We start from the raw sequence: 13,515 nt of genomic DNA on the forward strand, positions 1-13,515 counted from the left end.
GGGCCAGTTCTGCCCCTGGCCTTTCTCCAGAATGAAGGCCTCCAGCTCCCGTCCGTCCCCACAGAAAGAAAAGTAAACTGTTTTCGCGGCTGCGCAGAAAGAAGAACAGGTACCGGCAGTGAGTGCTGCGGAGGGGCGCAGAGGTCCGCGCCCTGGCCGGCCCTGTGCATGCGCCTTGCGGCCCGCTCCCAGACGCCACTAACCCGTAACCTGGCTCTGTGTGCAGTGCTGCCCGGCAGGGCTGTGGTGTGTGTGTGTGTTGGGTGGGAAGGCGGAGGCGGTGCGGGGCGGGCAGGCCTCTGAGCAGCTGGCTGGATTTAGCACGTTCCTCTGGGCGCCCCTCACTTGTCTAGCCCTGGGTGGTGCCCTGGCCACCAGCGCACTTACCAATGGCGGACGCGGCTGGGAAGGAGACCTGGGGAGGGCCAGGGAGGTGACACTGCGGCACGGTGGGGTTTTTTGTTTCTCAAAAAATTCTGTGTGTATACTATATACTTTTTATATATATATATATACACACACACACATATATACTATATACTTATATATATTCTTTAAGGAGAATACATTCCCATAAAACACAGATTCCAAAAGGAAAGATGGTGTCAGCGACATCTCTTAGGCTGTTCCACGGTTTGCCCTCAGGTGACTCGGTCACTGGTTCCTGCTGGATGCTTCTAGATCTGCTCTGTCCAGCACAGACGCCAGTTACCCCATGGGGCTATCGAGCCCTTGAAACTGGCCAGTGTGACTGGGCAGCGGAACTTTTCATTTAAATTACACGTAAATTTCATTGATGTGAATTTGCATTGCCAAACTCAGGTTTGGTGGCTAGTGGCAATCATATTGGGCTGCGCCTTTCTAGGCCTCTCTATGCAGGTTCTGGTAGAGAATTTTCTCCCTGCACCCTCGTCCCTGTGTGGAGTGCACAGCATCACACCACCTCCCCCTCGGGTTCTGGCACTCAATGCCATGGCTCAGGACCTGTCCCCTCCGTCGCCAGCTGCCCACTCCTCTGTGATGAGGACGCCTCTCTTAGTTTGTCCAGGCCCTGCTTTTGGCCTCCCACGGCCTAGAGGACAGGAGAGCCAAGGTCTGGAGACATGTACCAGGGTTCTGTGATGGACCGGCAGGGAGGGCAGCGAGGAGGCCTGGGGGCAGTAGGCTGGGGAGCAGCCCGCAGAACAGAGGGGCTGCTGCCTGTGGTGTGGGAGACTCACTGTGCCTCTAGGATGTCTGGCTTCCTCCTGCTGTGGATCTTGGGTTGTCAGCATGGGCCCTGGTGGACCCCATGGAGCCTGTGGTGGTGTTGGTCTGGCCTCTGCGACAGATGGTTCCAAGGTGCCTGCCTGCACTCCTGGGGACTGTAGACCTCCAGCCTGGAGTCCCGCCTTGGGCTGTTCCTGTCTCTGAGGCAGGCTTCCCACTTCCAGCCCCCCAAGCCCAGGTCCCTTGGCTCCCCCCACCCTCCCGCTCGCTCTCTCACACACACACACACACACACACACGGCTTCACACCTCCATATGCACACACCTCTTCACACAGATGTCAATACATTTGCCCCTCTGTCTCCTGTGCCTCAGTCCCCCAACACTGGGCTCCCTTTCTTGTCCTGCCCCCACAGTGACAACGCGCCTGCAAAAGGGAACAAGAGCCCTTCACCTCCAGATGGCTCCCCTGCCGCCACCCCCGAGATCAGAGTCAACCACGAGCCAGAGCCAGCCGGCGGGGCCACGCCCGGAGCCACCCTCCCCAAGTCCCCATCTCAGGTAGGAGTGATGTCTCGGTGGCAGGTCCGCTGCCCTCCCTCCTTCTCCTCTGGCTTTGCTGTTGTCCCCCATCCTCCCACTCCTCTGTCCCCTTTCTGGCCTGGGCAGCTATGGACCCGATGCTTTGCCCAGTGGGGGTTGGGCCTGGACCTGGGTCTCCTTCCCCTCATCCAGCCTGGCGTGCTTCCGGGAGGCATCTGTGACTGCTCGCCCCTCCCCAGGGCCCACCCCTACTGCAGCACCCTCCCCTTCCCTCTCCCTGGCCTTTTGGCTGCTTGACTCTTTCTCCATCTTCTTTTCCTCCCTAGCAGAGGCTCTGGGCGCTCAGCCCACAGAGCTTCCAGATCTCTGGAGCGGGCTTCTTGTCCCTCTTCCTGGCCTCTCTGTCTTAAAGGGGCCTGAGGGGGGAGCCCAGCCAGGTGGCCATGCAGGGCCTTTAAAGGGACAGAGAGAGGAAGGGCTCAGTGGAGAGTGTGGGATGGCTAAGGGGGCAGGTCCTGGGCTTTTGGACTGTCCCTGTCTCCACCCCACCGACCCCCAGCGGGCTCTCCAGGTGTCTGCAGGGCCCTAGGCGCTGGCCGACCAGGTGGCGGTGTTCTCATAGCCAGGCCTCCTGCAGCTCCCAGTTTTCTGCCGCCACCCTGCCCTGCTGCTGACGAGGATAGCAGGGCTAAGGACGTGGTGGGAGCCTGCACCGAACAGCACTTCCCCTGACCTGGACGTGGTGCCAGTGCCTTCTGGGTTTTCATTCACTGAGTCCCCACAAACCCCCTGTGAAGCAGACGCTGTCATCACCCGACACATGAGGAAGCCCAGCCTCGTGGGTGCGTGACCTGCCCGAGGTCCCCCACCTGGTGGGCAGGGGTGTGGCCTCTGCCCCATCCTGGTGCCACGCTGGCTTCCTCTGGAACACACTCGTCTGAGCTGGGCTCCCTGTGGGCAGCCCTATGCCCTGGGAGGTGGAGGGAGGTGGAGAGAGGTGCCTGCGGGAAGGGCAAGGTGGGCAGAGCGAGGCTGGGGCCCGGCTGTCTCTCAGCGATTGTTTCCTTTCCCAGTCTTCTCGCCAGGCGGGTGGAAGCCAGACCCTACCACAGTTGGCCAGCGGGCAGCCCGGGGCCTCTCTCCCTCTTCTTCACTCTCCCTCTCTCCTCTCCCCTCACCTCTCTCTTATCTCTCCACACAGCGTTTCTGGACCTCCTGCCTCAGTGTCCCTCTCGGGGGTGGCCTGCGGTCTTGGTGTCTGTGTCAGGGGGCTGGGAGGGCAGTGAATCTTCATTTGCTGCGCCCTGCTCAGTGGCCTGGGTGGGGCTGTGGCCTGGGGTGTGACTAACCGTGTCTTTGTCTCTGTCTGTCTCCCCCAAACCCCGTGCTCTGCTGTGCCTTCCCGCGCGGCCCCTCACCCGCCGCCGACCCACAGCTCCGGAAAGGCCCACCAGTCCCTCCGCCTCCCAAACACACCCCGTCCAAGGAGGTCAAGCAGGAGCAGATCCTCAGCCTGTTTGAGGACACGTTTGTCCCTGAGATCAGCGTGACCACCCCCTCCCAGGTCAGCCGCGGCCGCCGCGGCCCAGCTCTCCTCTCTTCCTGCCCTCTCAGGGCGTGCATGGCCTTCATCCTCTATGCTTCTGTCTCAAGAGCCAAGAATCTGGCCAGGGAGACTGTCAGTTTCCCTCTCTCACCCTTCCTTCCCTCCGTCCATCATCCTCCATCGTCATCACCCGTCTCTGAGCATGTGCTAAGGCTGGATGCGGGGCCACAGCGGGGAAAGGTGCCCACCCCTCCCGGCACAGCAGTCACGTCAGCAGTGCCCTTGCGGTGCAGTGGGTACTTGGCAGAGGGGATCGGGGAGTGTGGAGGACCTGTGGCTTCAGGGAAGGCTTCCAGGTGCAGGGAGAGTTGGAAGGCCCTGGAATGGCTGGAGCACCTGGACTTCAGCTCCCACAGCTGCTGTCAGTCACTCGAGGGCGGGGCAGCGGCCAGGCTTCAGAGCACAGCTGCTGTGTGCTCACTCCCTGAGAGGTGTGGAATGCCCAGATGCAGCAGGGAGCCACCCAGGGTGGCTTGGGTCTCTCCCGACGGGTCCTTGGTTCAGCAAGGAGCCACCCAGAGGGTCCTGGGTCTCTCCCAGTGGACCCTCGGCTCAGCTGTGGAGGTGCCTCTGGGGAGCCCGGCCCACCGCCCCAGGTCTCACGTCCTTCCTGGTGGGGGCCTGGCGGGAGTGTCTTGCTGGAAGCGCCACTCACCAGGGCTGGAGTGGGCTGATGTGTTGTCAGATTTGCCCAGGGGTGGCCGGCCTTCCCTGCACTTCCCCAGAGCTGACTGCCTCCTCAAGGCCAGCCATCCGGGCCTCAGCCTCCCTCCTGTGGGTGAGCCAGGGCCCTTCCCACATGGGGAGACTTGCCTGTAGGGGAGGCTGTCCAGTCCAGGCTGTGGTGGCCTCCAGCAAACCCCTTCACACAGCGCAGACGCCTAGTGGGGCTAGGTTGGAGGGTGTGAGGGTGGGGAGTGGCTGCTGGGAACTGCGAACAGTGGTCGCTGCTAGGAAGGTTGGGGATGGTGGGCCTCAAGCCCCTATGCAAAGACTAGGGCTAGAACTAAGGAGGTTTAGATCCAAGGCTGCAGGTGTCTGGGTGAGTGACGCAGGTGTCAGGGACCTGGCAGGCTTGGGAGTCCCTCTCTGTGGGATGGTGGCAGAGGGCGATGTAGGAAGAGCAGTGTGGGGTCAGGGCTGAGGACCTCCCTGGCTCGAGCGTGCCTCCACCCTGGGGATGCCCAGTGTGTGTGCAGGTGAGGGAGATGGGATGGCATGGACACTGGCAAATACTGAGCGGTGAGTGGTGCCAACCACTTCCTATACCCCATTATGCCCCCATTATGCATCATGCCCCCATTTAACAGATGAGGAAAGGAACCTAGGGCCTGTGCCGCGGGCCCATGCCAGAACAAGGTGTGCCAGGCCAGGAGGTGGCCCAGAGACCACCTGCACCCAGGTTCTGAGCGCGCCTGTCCCTCTATACCATACCTGCCTCCGTGGCCACCGCGTGTGCCATCTCCAGGCAACTGGTCTTCCTGCTCTGGGGTGGGGGAGCCATGACCTTTGGGTGGGGCATGGGGCAGGGGTGGGCTTGCCCTTGCCCATGAGGCCGGTGCCCACGGGCTTCCCAGCTGTGGGGTGGTGAATAGCCTGTGACCCTGCATGGAGGGACAGTCCCGGGCCTGCATGGCGAGGTGCCACCTGCCAGGGCAGGACAGCGAAGGGATGGTGAGCTCTCTGGCGGGTGACCCTCCCCTCGGCATAGAATGGGTATGGCTGCCTGGGTTGGCTGACTTCTCTGAGACGGGAGGGAGGGGGGAGGGAGGGGTGTCGCTGGGGCAGGGTGGGGGCCACTGGGGAGAGACGCTGGCCGCCCACTGGTTGGAGGCACTAGGAGCTGTGCACAGGCGTCCTCACAGCTCTTTCTTCAGAGACGGCTGGTTATGGGGCAGAGCAGTGACCTCCCCACCCTGGCTTCCCCAGACAAGGCTGGACCTAAAGGAAAGTCAGCTGATGGGATGGGCCCAGGGCAGGGCTTGGGGCCTGGGGCCTGGGGCCCCTGGTTCCAGGAAATGAGTCCATTTGGCCTGGGCTCTCTGACACCTCGGCTTGGCCATGTGGACTGCTCCACGCCTTGTCCCCTGAGCTGCGGGACAGCTGGGTGTTCTTAGGACTGAGGGCCTTGGGTCTCTCCCAACGGACCCTCAGCTCAGCTGTGGAGGTGCCTCTGGGGAGCCCGGCCCACAGCCCCAGGTCTCACGCCCTTCATGGTGGAGGCTGCGTGGAAGGGCGCCCTGTCCGTGCCCAGTGCCTGTGAAGAGTGTGTGGAGCCGGGAAGCCTGGGCTGCGGGGCTGGGGCTTTTCCAGCACTGCCTGAGGGCCCCGGAGGGGAGCACCCCGGCCACATCCCTCTCCTTTTAAACCTGGGCAAAGTTATCCCTGGCCCCCAAAGGGAAGCCCCAGGTACAAGATGGAGGCCAGAGCCGAGCCACTCCCCGCTCCTCAGAAGGCAGCTTGTGCCCTGGGCATGGGCGTGGGCACTACCCAGGGCTCACTGGAGTCATTGTTCCCGCCCGTGCCGAGGGCTCTAAGGAAGCCCCTTCCTCCCATGCTAGTCTGGCCCAGCTTATGGGGAGGCTTGTCACAGTGTGGCCAGGGCCACTGTGTCCCGTCCCTGGGGCCATGCCTGTCACGTGCCTATTCCTGGGCTCACTGGAAGGGGATCTTGGGGGGTGGCTGCTGGGGAGGCGTCAAGGGCCTGCAGGTTTAACCCAGGTGCCCCAGGTGGTTCTGAAGCCCCTGCATGTTGAAGACCCCCACTTTGAAGCTTGGCCTCTTGGGCTTTGTGGGTTGGCCCCACCCTTTCCTCCGTCCCCGGAGCTGGCTGGTGGTGGTGTTGCCAGAGAGTGACCTGCCTGTCTGGGGTTGAGGAAAAGCCAGTGGGAAGTCTCTGCCTTTGGAACTTTCTCAGTCGGGAGCACTGAGGGTGGCTGTGGCCTGGTGCCACTCTTGCCACTGGGGAGTAGCAGGATCAGCTACTCTTGGGCGGGGAGTGGAGCGGAGGTGCAGGCACGGGGCGGGCGGGGGGTGGGGGGCGCCAGCCTGTGGATGGAGGCGGGAGAGAGCTGGGGCCTGGCGCTGGGCCTGCGGGGTGGTGGCCACGGGTAGGCCTATGACTGGAGTTTGAGGCAGGCACTGGGGTCGTCCTCCTGGTGTGTGCAGGAGCCTGTGCGGGGGCGCGTGGCTTTGGGCAGTGTTCCTGGGTGTGAGGTGGATGGGCTGGTGCCTGGGCTGTGTGCCAGCGTGTGTGCATGTATGTGCGCTTGCTCTGTGCACGTGTGTCGTGTGTGTGTGTGTGTGTGTGTGTCCATGCGTGTGCCTGCGCCTGCAGTGTCTGCCTGGGGTGAGGGCTCCCAGCTTAACACTAACTGCTTCCTCCTCTGCTGCTGCTGCCAAGTTTGAGGCCCCGGGGCCTTTCTCGGAGCAGGCCAGTCTGCTGGACCTGGACTTTGACCCCCTCCCGCCCGTGACGAGCCCCGTGAAGGCACCCACGCCCTCCGGTCAGGTTGGTTGTGCCCACCATTGCCTATGGGCCCGCCAGCCTCCAGGTGCCCAACCCTGGGCTCATGTTGCCCATTGGCCATGTGACCCCATCTAGGCCTGGGTCACTGCCCTTTCCCTGGCACCCCAGCCTTCGGCCCTCATCACCTGCTGGTTGTAGGGCGGGGAGCAGCCCCTTATCAGCTGGGAGAACTCTCAGTAGGAGGTCACTGAACACTACCCGACAACTGTGTGCTCATCTTGCATCCTGGCCTGGGGTCTTGAAGCTCCCTGAGAGGTGTCAGGAGCTCAGTCACCTGCAAACCTTGGAGTCTAGCTGGCTCTGAGCCACTCCTGCACCTGCTGGGCTGGAGGGCCTGGGGTGAGCGGGGGTAGGGTCCCTGGGGACTGCTTGCCACCCTGTCTCTAACCTCTGTGCTAACTGTCCTTCTCGCCCTCGCTGCTGCGCTCAGTCAATTCCCTGGGATCTCTGGGAGGTAAGCTGTGCATCTGCTCTGTGTCCAGCCCCTGTGGGGGCCACTCTTCCGTATGTGTCCGGGCCCACGTGCCTTGGCCTCCTCCTAGCCTGTTCACAGGTGCATGCACCCCACACACACCCCACACGCAGCACACACAGGCATGTGCTCAAGCACAGGGAGCTGGTGAGGCCGTCCATCTCCAGCCATTCTGCTGCTTCTCCCTCTGGCAGGCCCTTGGAAAAGGGGATCCTCAGTTTAGCTTGAGACAGGGGTCCCCTGAAATCTGGTCTCGTTTTCATAGCCTGTGAGCGTTTGCCTCCGGACAGAAGCGGGTCGGTGACCCAGGATGGACGAGTGTCCTCAGGGTGTGGGGCAGGAGGGCCTTGGGTGGAAGGTTCTTGCCCTCTGAACTTTTTGGCAGTGGGGAGCTATTTGGGAAGAGGGGGAGAGGGGAGGAATGGATGGTTTGAGAGAGTCAGGGAAGACAGGGTGTGGCTGGGTGCCTTCTGAGAGCAGGGCCTGCAGGCAGGTGCAAAGCCAGCTCACATAGGACCCGTGTCGCTGTCACCTGATAGCTCAGGACACAGAGGCTCAGGGAGGGCTCGGTACTTGCCCAAGAACTGGTCATGGTGGAGCCAGAATTCCAACAGGGTCTCCTGGGCTCTGTCCCTGAGACCCCCTGATAAAGGCAGAGACGCTGAGAGGGGCAGGCGGGTGTGCAGGTGCCCTTGGGGCACCCGCTGGCAGCCCAGGCTCCTGGGAGCTCTGGAGGCTCCACGGCAGGATCTCCCTGTGGAGGAGGCCAGAAAAAGCCGGCCTGGTGTGGGCTGTAGGGCCATTTTGACAAGTGGGTTTTGGTAGGTGCCGAGCTTGGGCAGCAGACACACTGTCTGTCCCTTTGGCAGTGACAGGAGAGAGGACGTGGGAGGCGGGTGGCCGGCCGGGCTCTGCTGGTACCCACCCTGCCCCACCAACCCCAGCCGCTGGTGACATCTTCTCTTGTCTTGTGATCCTGCCCATTGTCCTTCCACCCCGGCCTCCCCACCCCCTCCCTGTTCTCTCCTCGTGGCCTGTTACCAGCCCACAGAGAGTCCAGCCGGCAGCCTGCCTTCCGGGGAGCCCAGCGCTGCCGAGGGCACCTTTGCTGTGTCCTGGCCCAGCCAGACGGCCGAACCGGGGCCTGCCCAAGTAAGTGCCCACCTCCAGCCCCCTGTCTGGCTTGTCCCCAGTCTCTGGGGGTGCAGCATGGAAGGAGAGCCCCGAGGAGGGGTTGCAGGAGGGACCAGGCCACCATGGATGTTTGGGTGAGGACAGTGTCCTGAGCTAGGCTGCCCCAGCATGGGCTTGTCACCAAGGCTGCCAGGGGTGAGTGAGCACGGCTGGGCACATCAGCCCCTCCTGCTCGCGCACCCCAGCCCAGCCTCCCAGCACAGCCTCCCAGCTCAGGCCTCCCAGAGTAGGAGGAGGAGCGTTTAGAGCACCTACTGGTTTATGCCAGGCACTTTCCAGAATCTTCTTATTTAATCTTCATCGTCACCGTGCGGGCCGGACACTTCCCCTTTGACAGATGAGGAGATGGGGAGCTAGAAGGGTTGAGTCACTTGGTTCCAGCACTCAGAAGTGGCCAAGTCTGAGTGTTGGCCCAGGTCAGCCCAGCTCTGGGGCCCCTGCAGGGCCTGCCGTGGTGCCCGTGCTGTGCCACAGCCTTCTTGGGTTTGGGCTGCACATAGGCTGCACCGCACTACCTGTGCTTGGTTGTGCTCAGGCTGGGACAGATGTGTGCTGCTGTCCCCTGCCATGGACCATCTATAGGTTCAGAAAGCTCCTGCCACCTGCCAGGCCAAGCAGGTGGGCGGGCGGTGGCTGTGGTTGGGTGAGGTCTTGGTGCCGAGAGGGCAGGGCCTGTGAGGCGGGGTTGGGGGTGGCACTCCGGGGCTTGCACTGGGCTTCTTCACAGCATGCCACTCACATCCCTGGGCCTGCCAGCGCCTACTCTTCAGCTGCTTCCCGGGCCCAGGGCCTGACCTGTCCAGCAGGGGCTCCCTGGATTCTTCGAGGCACTGGGCGGCTCTAGACCCTGCTGCCAGCCCGGTGATGTCCCCAGCCCTCTCACTTGGGTGCTGCCCTCCTGTGGCCTGTTTCCTGTGTCCTGATTGTGTCCTGTCGTGTGTCTGACCCCAAGCCGGCATTTATGTTGCAGCCAGCAGAGGCCTCGGAGGTGGCGGGTGGGACCCAACCTGCGGCTGGAGCCCAGGAGCCAGGGGAGACGGCGGCAAGTGAAGCAGCCTCCGTAAGACAGCAGGGACGAATCCCTGTCTTTTCCTCCCTGCCGCCCGCCTGCCTGCCCGGGGCTCCCCTGTGGCCCCTGCTGGTGCTGGTCCAGGCCTGGCTCCTGTTGAGGAAGCTGGAGGCGGGCTGGTCTGGCACCAGGCACAGACACCTTTCTCCCCTCCCCGCCCCTCTTCTTGGTGGCCCTGGCTGTCCCTGGACCACCTCCCTGCCCAGCTGACCCGTACCTCTGCCACCAGAGCTCTCTTCCTGCTGTCGTGGTGGAGACCTTCCCAGCAACTGTGAATGGCACCGTGGAGGGCGGCAGTGGGGCCGGGCGCCTGGACCTGCCCCCAGGTTTCATGTTCAAGGTGAGCCCACGGCCTCTGACTACTGCAGTCCCTCATTGCCCTGGTGGGCAGATGAAGACCCGGAGCCTCAGGAGGCTCTGTGGTTTGCCCAAAGTCGTGCGGGCGCTACTCGGTCACTCCCAGCTGGCGAGGTGGCATCTGAGCCCCATCCCGTCCTGCTGCTTTTGAGCACTCCTGGTCTCCAGATCGCCACCCGCACCTCCCATACGTGAGGCCCTTGCTCTGTGCAGGGCTGGAGGTGGGACAGAAGGTCTGACTCGACGTCCGCATCCTCCGCAGGTACAGGCCCAGCACGACTACACGGCCACCGACACAGATGAGCTGCAGCTCAAGGCTGGCGACGTGGTGCTGGTGATCCCCTTCCAGAACCCTGAAGAGCAGGTGAGGGCTGGGCGGGGCCGCCAGAGCTCAGGGGCACCGCAGGCCACCTGGCTTCAGCTGGCACCGCCATGGCAGGGATAGGCCAGCAGGGGGCAGCAGAGGCCCGTGAGCACCGGGCCTCCCGCGCTGACTGCTCCTCCCCGCCCTCCACGTCTGGCCTTTTCCTCTCCTCTCCCTTTCCTCCTCCCCTCTCCTGTTAGGCCTCTCTCTCTCCCTGTCACCATACTTCCTTCTTCCTGTAGCCTCTGCTTTCTTCTCCCCACGTCCCGCTTTGCTCAGGCGCTCTCAGCTCTGCCTCTCTCGCCTTCTCTCCTGGCGGCCGTGCCTGAGACCTGCCTTCCTCCGAGGCAGGATGCGTGACTCCTCCTGCCCACAAGGTGCCCACCCCACAGGCGGCTGGAGCACTGGTTGGGCTCATGAAGCCCCGTATGCCGTCCCTCGAGGCAGGCCCTGCCCTGTCCACACAGGGCCATGGGTCTCCCAGCTGTGTCCCCAGCTGAGGCTCACTCAAGATGCCTTCCAGACCCTTCTCCTCCTGCTGTGGCTTCGTGTTAATCTCCTGGAAGTGAGGGCACCTGCTGAGCCTGGGTGGGTGCTAAGTGTGTCCCTTCTGGGTCTGGAACCCTCCTGGATCTGGGTCAGTTGCCCCGCCCAGGGGGCCGTGGACTCTTGGCAGGAGCCTCCCTGCTGTGTAGTGCCAGCTTTGCTTATGGGGGGGGTCGGTGGTGCAGGTGGGCATCTGGCTCCCTCCATGGCTCAGCCCCTGAGCACCTCGGGCTGTGCACAGAGGGCCTGGCCGGCCTCTTCCTGCTTCCAGAGAACATGTTTAGCCGTCAACGCATCTGTAGGAATGGGTTATCAGAGTGGCTGAGGGTGACAGTGGGCCTGGCTGGGTCTTGGATGAGGTCGACCCTACTGGGAGTCCTGGGCTGGGATGCAGGGGTACCGGGTACTTACTGAGGTCTGGGGCAGGAGGCCCAAGGGATGAGGACCTCCTGGGCCTGGCACTGATTCGGCTCTTTCTCCTAAGCCCCCAGATCTTCACGGACCTCCCAGTGGGCCAGCCCTGGCTGGGTAGGATTTCAAGCAGACTCCTACCCAGAGCCCACAGTGGGAGTTGCCCTGGGGTGCTGGAAGGGGCTCAGATAGGGCACGAGTAAGGTCTGTGACGAGGTTGACAATGACAGAGGGAAATAACAAAGACCCAGGTAGGCCCCAGGCACAGCCCAGCTGCAGGGGCAGCCTCGGACCAGCCACTATCAGGAGTCACCCGCCTGGGGCCTGGAGAAGCCCTGTGGGGGTCAGGATTGAAGCAAAGGGCAAGTCGAAATTGGAGGGACTGGTGGGATGGCCCTGAGTCCCTCTGGAACTTGTAACTTGTCACTCCCAAAACACTCTGGGGTGGTTTGAGAAGCCTGGAAGCTTGGAAGGGCTGATGTGCTCTGCACGCCCCCAGGGGTGGGGAGCCTCTTGACCGGTATTGAAGGAGTTGTTTAGACAGTCAGACCAGAGAGCAGTGGGACTCACCAAAACCAGCCACCTGCAGACGACAGGCCAGCTCCTGTGGTGCCCGTGGGCAGGAGCCTCAGCCAGCAGCATCGGGGAGTGCTGCCTGGAGGAGGTGTTCTCAAGGTGGGCTTGGCAGGCTAAGGGGCCAAGAACAGCAGGAGGAGGGGCCGTCTTCCCAGTAGGTTGGAGTGGGATGCGTGCCCTGTGGGTTGGAGCCCCTTGCTCATCCCTGTGTGACCTGGTGCTGTGCCCCTCAGGATGAAGGCTGGCTCATGGGCGTGAAGGAGAGCGACTGGAACCAGCACAAGGAGCTGGAGAAGTGCCGCGGGGTCTTCCCCGAGAACTTCACGGAGAGGGTCCCGTGACGGTGGGGCCCAGGCAGCCTCTGGGCGTGTGAAGAACACCTCCTCCCGAAAAATGTGTGGTTCTTTTTTTCTGTTTTGTTTTTGTTTTTAATCTTTTGAAGAGCAAAGGGAAATCAAGAGGAGACCCCCAGGCAGAGGGGCGTTCTCCCAAAGATTAGGTCGTTTTCCAAAGAGCCGCGTCCCGGCGAGTCCGGCGGAATTCACCAGTGTTCCTGAAGCTGCTGTGTCCCCTAGTTGAGTTCCTGGCGCCCCTGCCCGTGCCCGCATGTGTGCCTGGCCGCAGGGCGGGGCTGGGGGCTGCCGAGCCACCATGCTTGCCTGAAGCTTTGGCCGTGCCACCCGGGCAAGGGTCCTCTTTTCCTGGCAGCTGCTGTGGGTGGGGCCCAGACACCAGCGTAGCCTGGCTCTGCCCCGCAGATGGTCTGTGTGCTGTTTGAAAATAAATCTTAGTGTTCAAAACAAAATGAAACCAAAAAAAAAAACGATAAAAACACTCAGAAACGCTTGTGTATTTGTTCTCCCTCTTGTCCGTGAGTGTGGATGGAACCATATTATCTGTTTCTTTCTTACCGAGATGGTCTGCTCCCCACGGCCCGCTGCCCTGGGCTGCTGCACCCCAGGGCTTCAGCCCCTGGCCCCTGGGATTTTTAGGAGTGGTCAGCTGGAGGTCAGGGACTGCAGGCTTGGGTGAGGGGGTTTGGTGAGCCATCTGTGCCTGAGAAGTCCATTGAATGCTGTCCTAAGTGACCTTTTTAATTTAATTTTATTTTTTGGGGACAGAGTTTTGCTCTTGTTGCCCAGGCTGGAGTGCAATGGCGAGACTTCGGCTCACTGCAACCTTTCGCACCTGGGTTCAAGCAATTCTCCTGCCTCAGCCTCCTGAGTAGCTGGGATTATAGGTGTGAGCCACCACACTGCGCTAATTTTGTATTTTTAGTAGAGATGGGGTTTCACCATGTTGGCCAGGCTGGTCTCGAACTCCTGATCTCAGGTGATCCACCTGCCTCGGACTCCCAAAGTGCTGGGATTACAAGTGTGAGCCACCATGCCGGGTGACCTTATTTCTAATAAACGCGTGAGAACCTGTGGGTCAGATACCAGGACTCCCTTTCACAGATGAGGAAGCCGAGGCCCACGGAATTCCAGTTACTGGCAGGTGAGTGGTGGCACTGGGCTGTGGGTCTGAGCACTTGACCCCAGACCAAGGGCAATGCTTGTGTCTGGTGGGACCTGAAGGGCCTGGGTTGGGGGCAGGCGTGCTGGCCTGGCTTGTCCCTCATCTCATGACCCCTGCCGAC

The 13,515-nt window shown here is 62.1% G+C and overlaps 1 protein-coding gene across 18 annotated transcripts in view; it reads left to right on the forward strand.

Moving 5' to 3' along the window:
• BIN1 (bridging integrator 1) overlaps nt 1–12,722 on the forward strand; it is a 60,561-nt gene extending 47,839 nt beyond the window's left edge. For 5 of the 18 annotated variants that reach the window (XM_073019591.1, XM_007964621.3, XM_007964624.3 and 2 more), the window contains 9 exons: nt 1,626–1,770; nt 3,188–3,316; nt 6,762–6,869; nt 7,318–7,341; nt 8,404–8,511; nt 9,524–9,613; nt 9,852–9,962; nt 10,242–10,343; nt 12,110–12,722. In XM_073019591.1, the coding sequence (XP_072875692.1) occupies nt 1,626–1,770; nt 3,188–3,316; nt 6,762–6,869; nt 7,318–7,341; nt 8,404–8,511; nt 9,524–9,613; nt 9,852–9,962; nt 10,242–10,343; nt 12,110–12,217 (925 nt within the window). In that variant the 3' untranslated portion in view covers nt 12,218–12,722. The remainder of the gene's footprint in view (nt 1–1,625; nt 1,771–3,187; nt 3,317–6,761; nt 6,870–7,317; nt 7,342–8,403; nt 8,512–9,523; nt 9,614–9,851; nt 9,963–10,241; nt 10,344–12,109) is intronic. The other 13 variants (XM_007964635.3, XM_007964637.3, XM_037988120.2 and 10 more) reach the window with 6 other exon arrangements.
• Nucleotides 12,723–13,515: the final 793 nt, after the last annotated feature.

This window comes from Chlorocebus sabaeus, chromosome 10, assembly GCF_047675955.1.
Source record: "Chlorocebus sabaeus isolate Y175 chromosome 10, mChlSab1.0.hap1, whole genome shotgun sequence".
Lineage (NCBI taxonomy): Eukaryota > Metazoa > Chordata > Mammalia > Primates > Cercopithecidae > Chlorocebus > Chlorocebus sabaeus.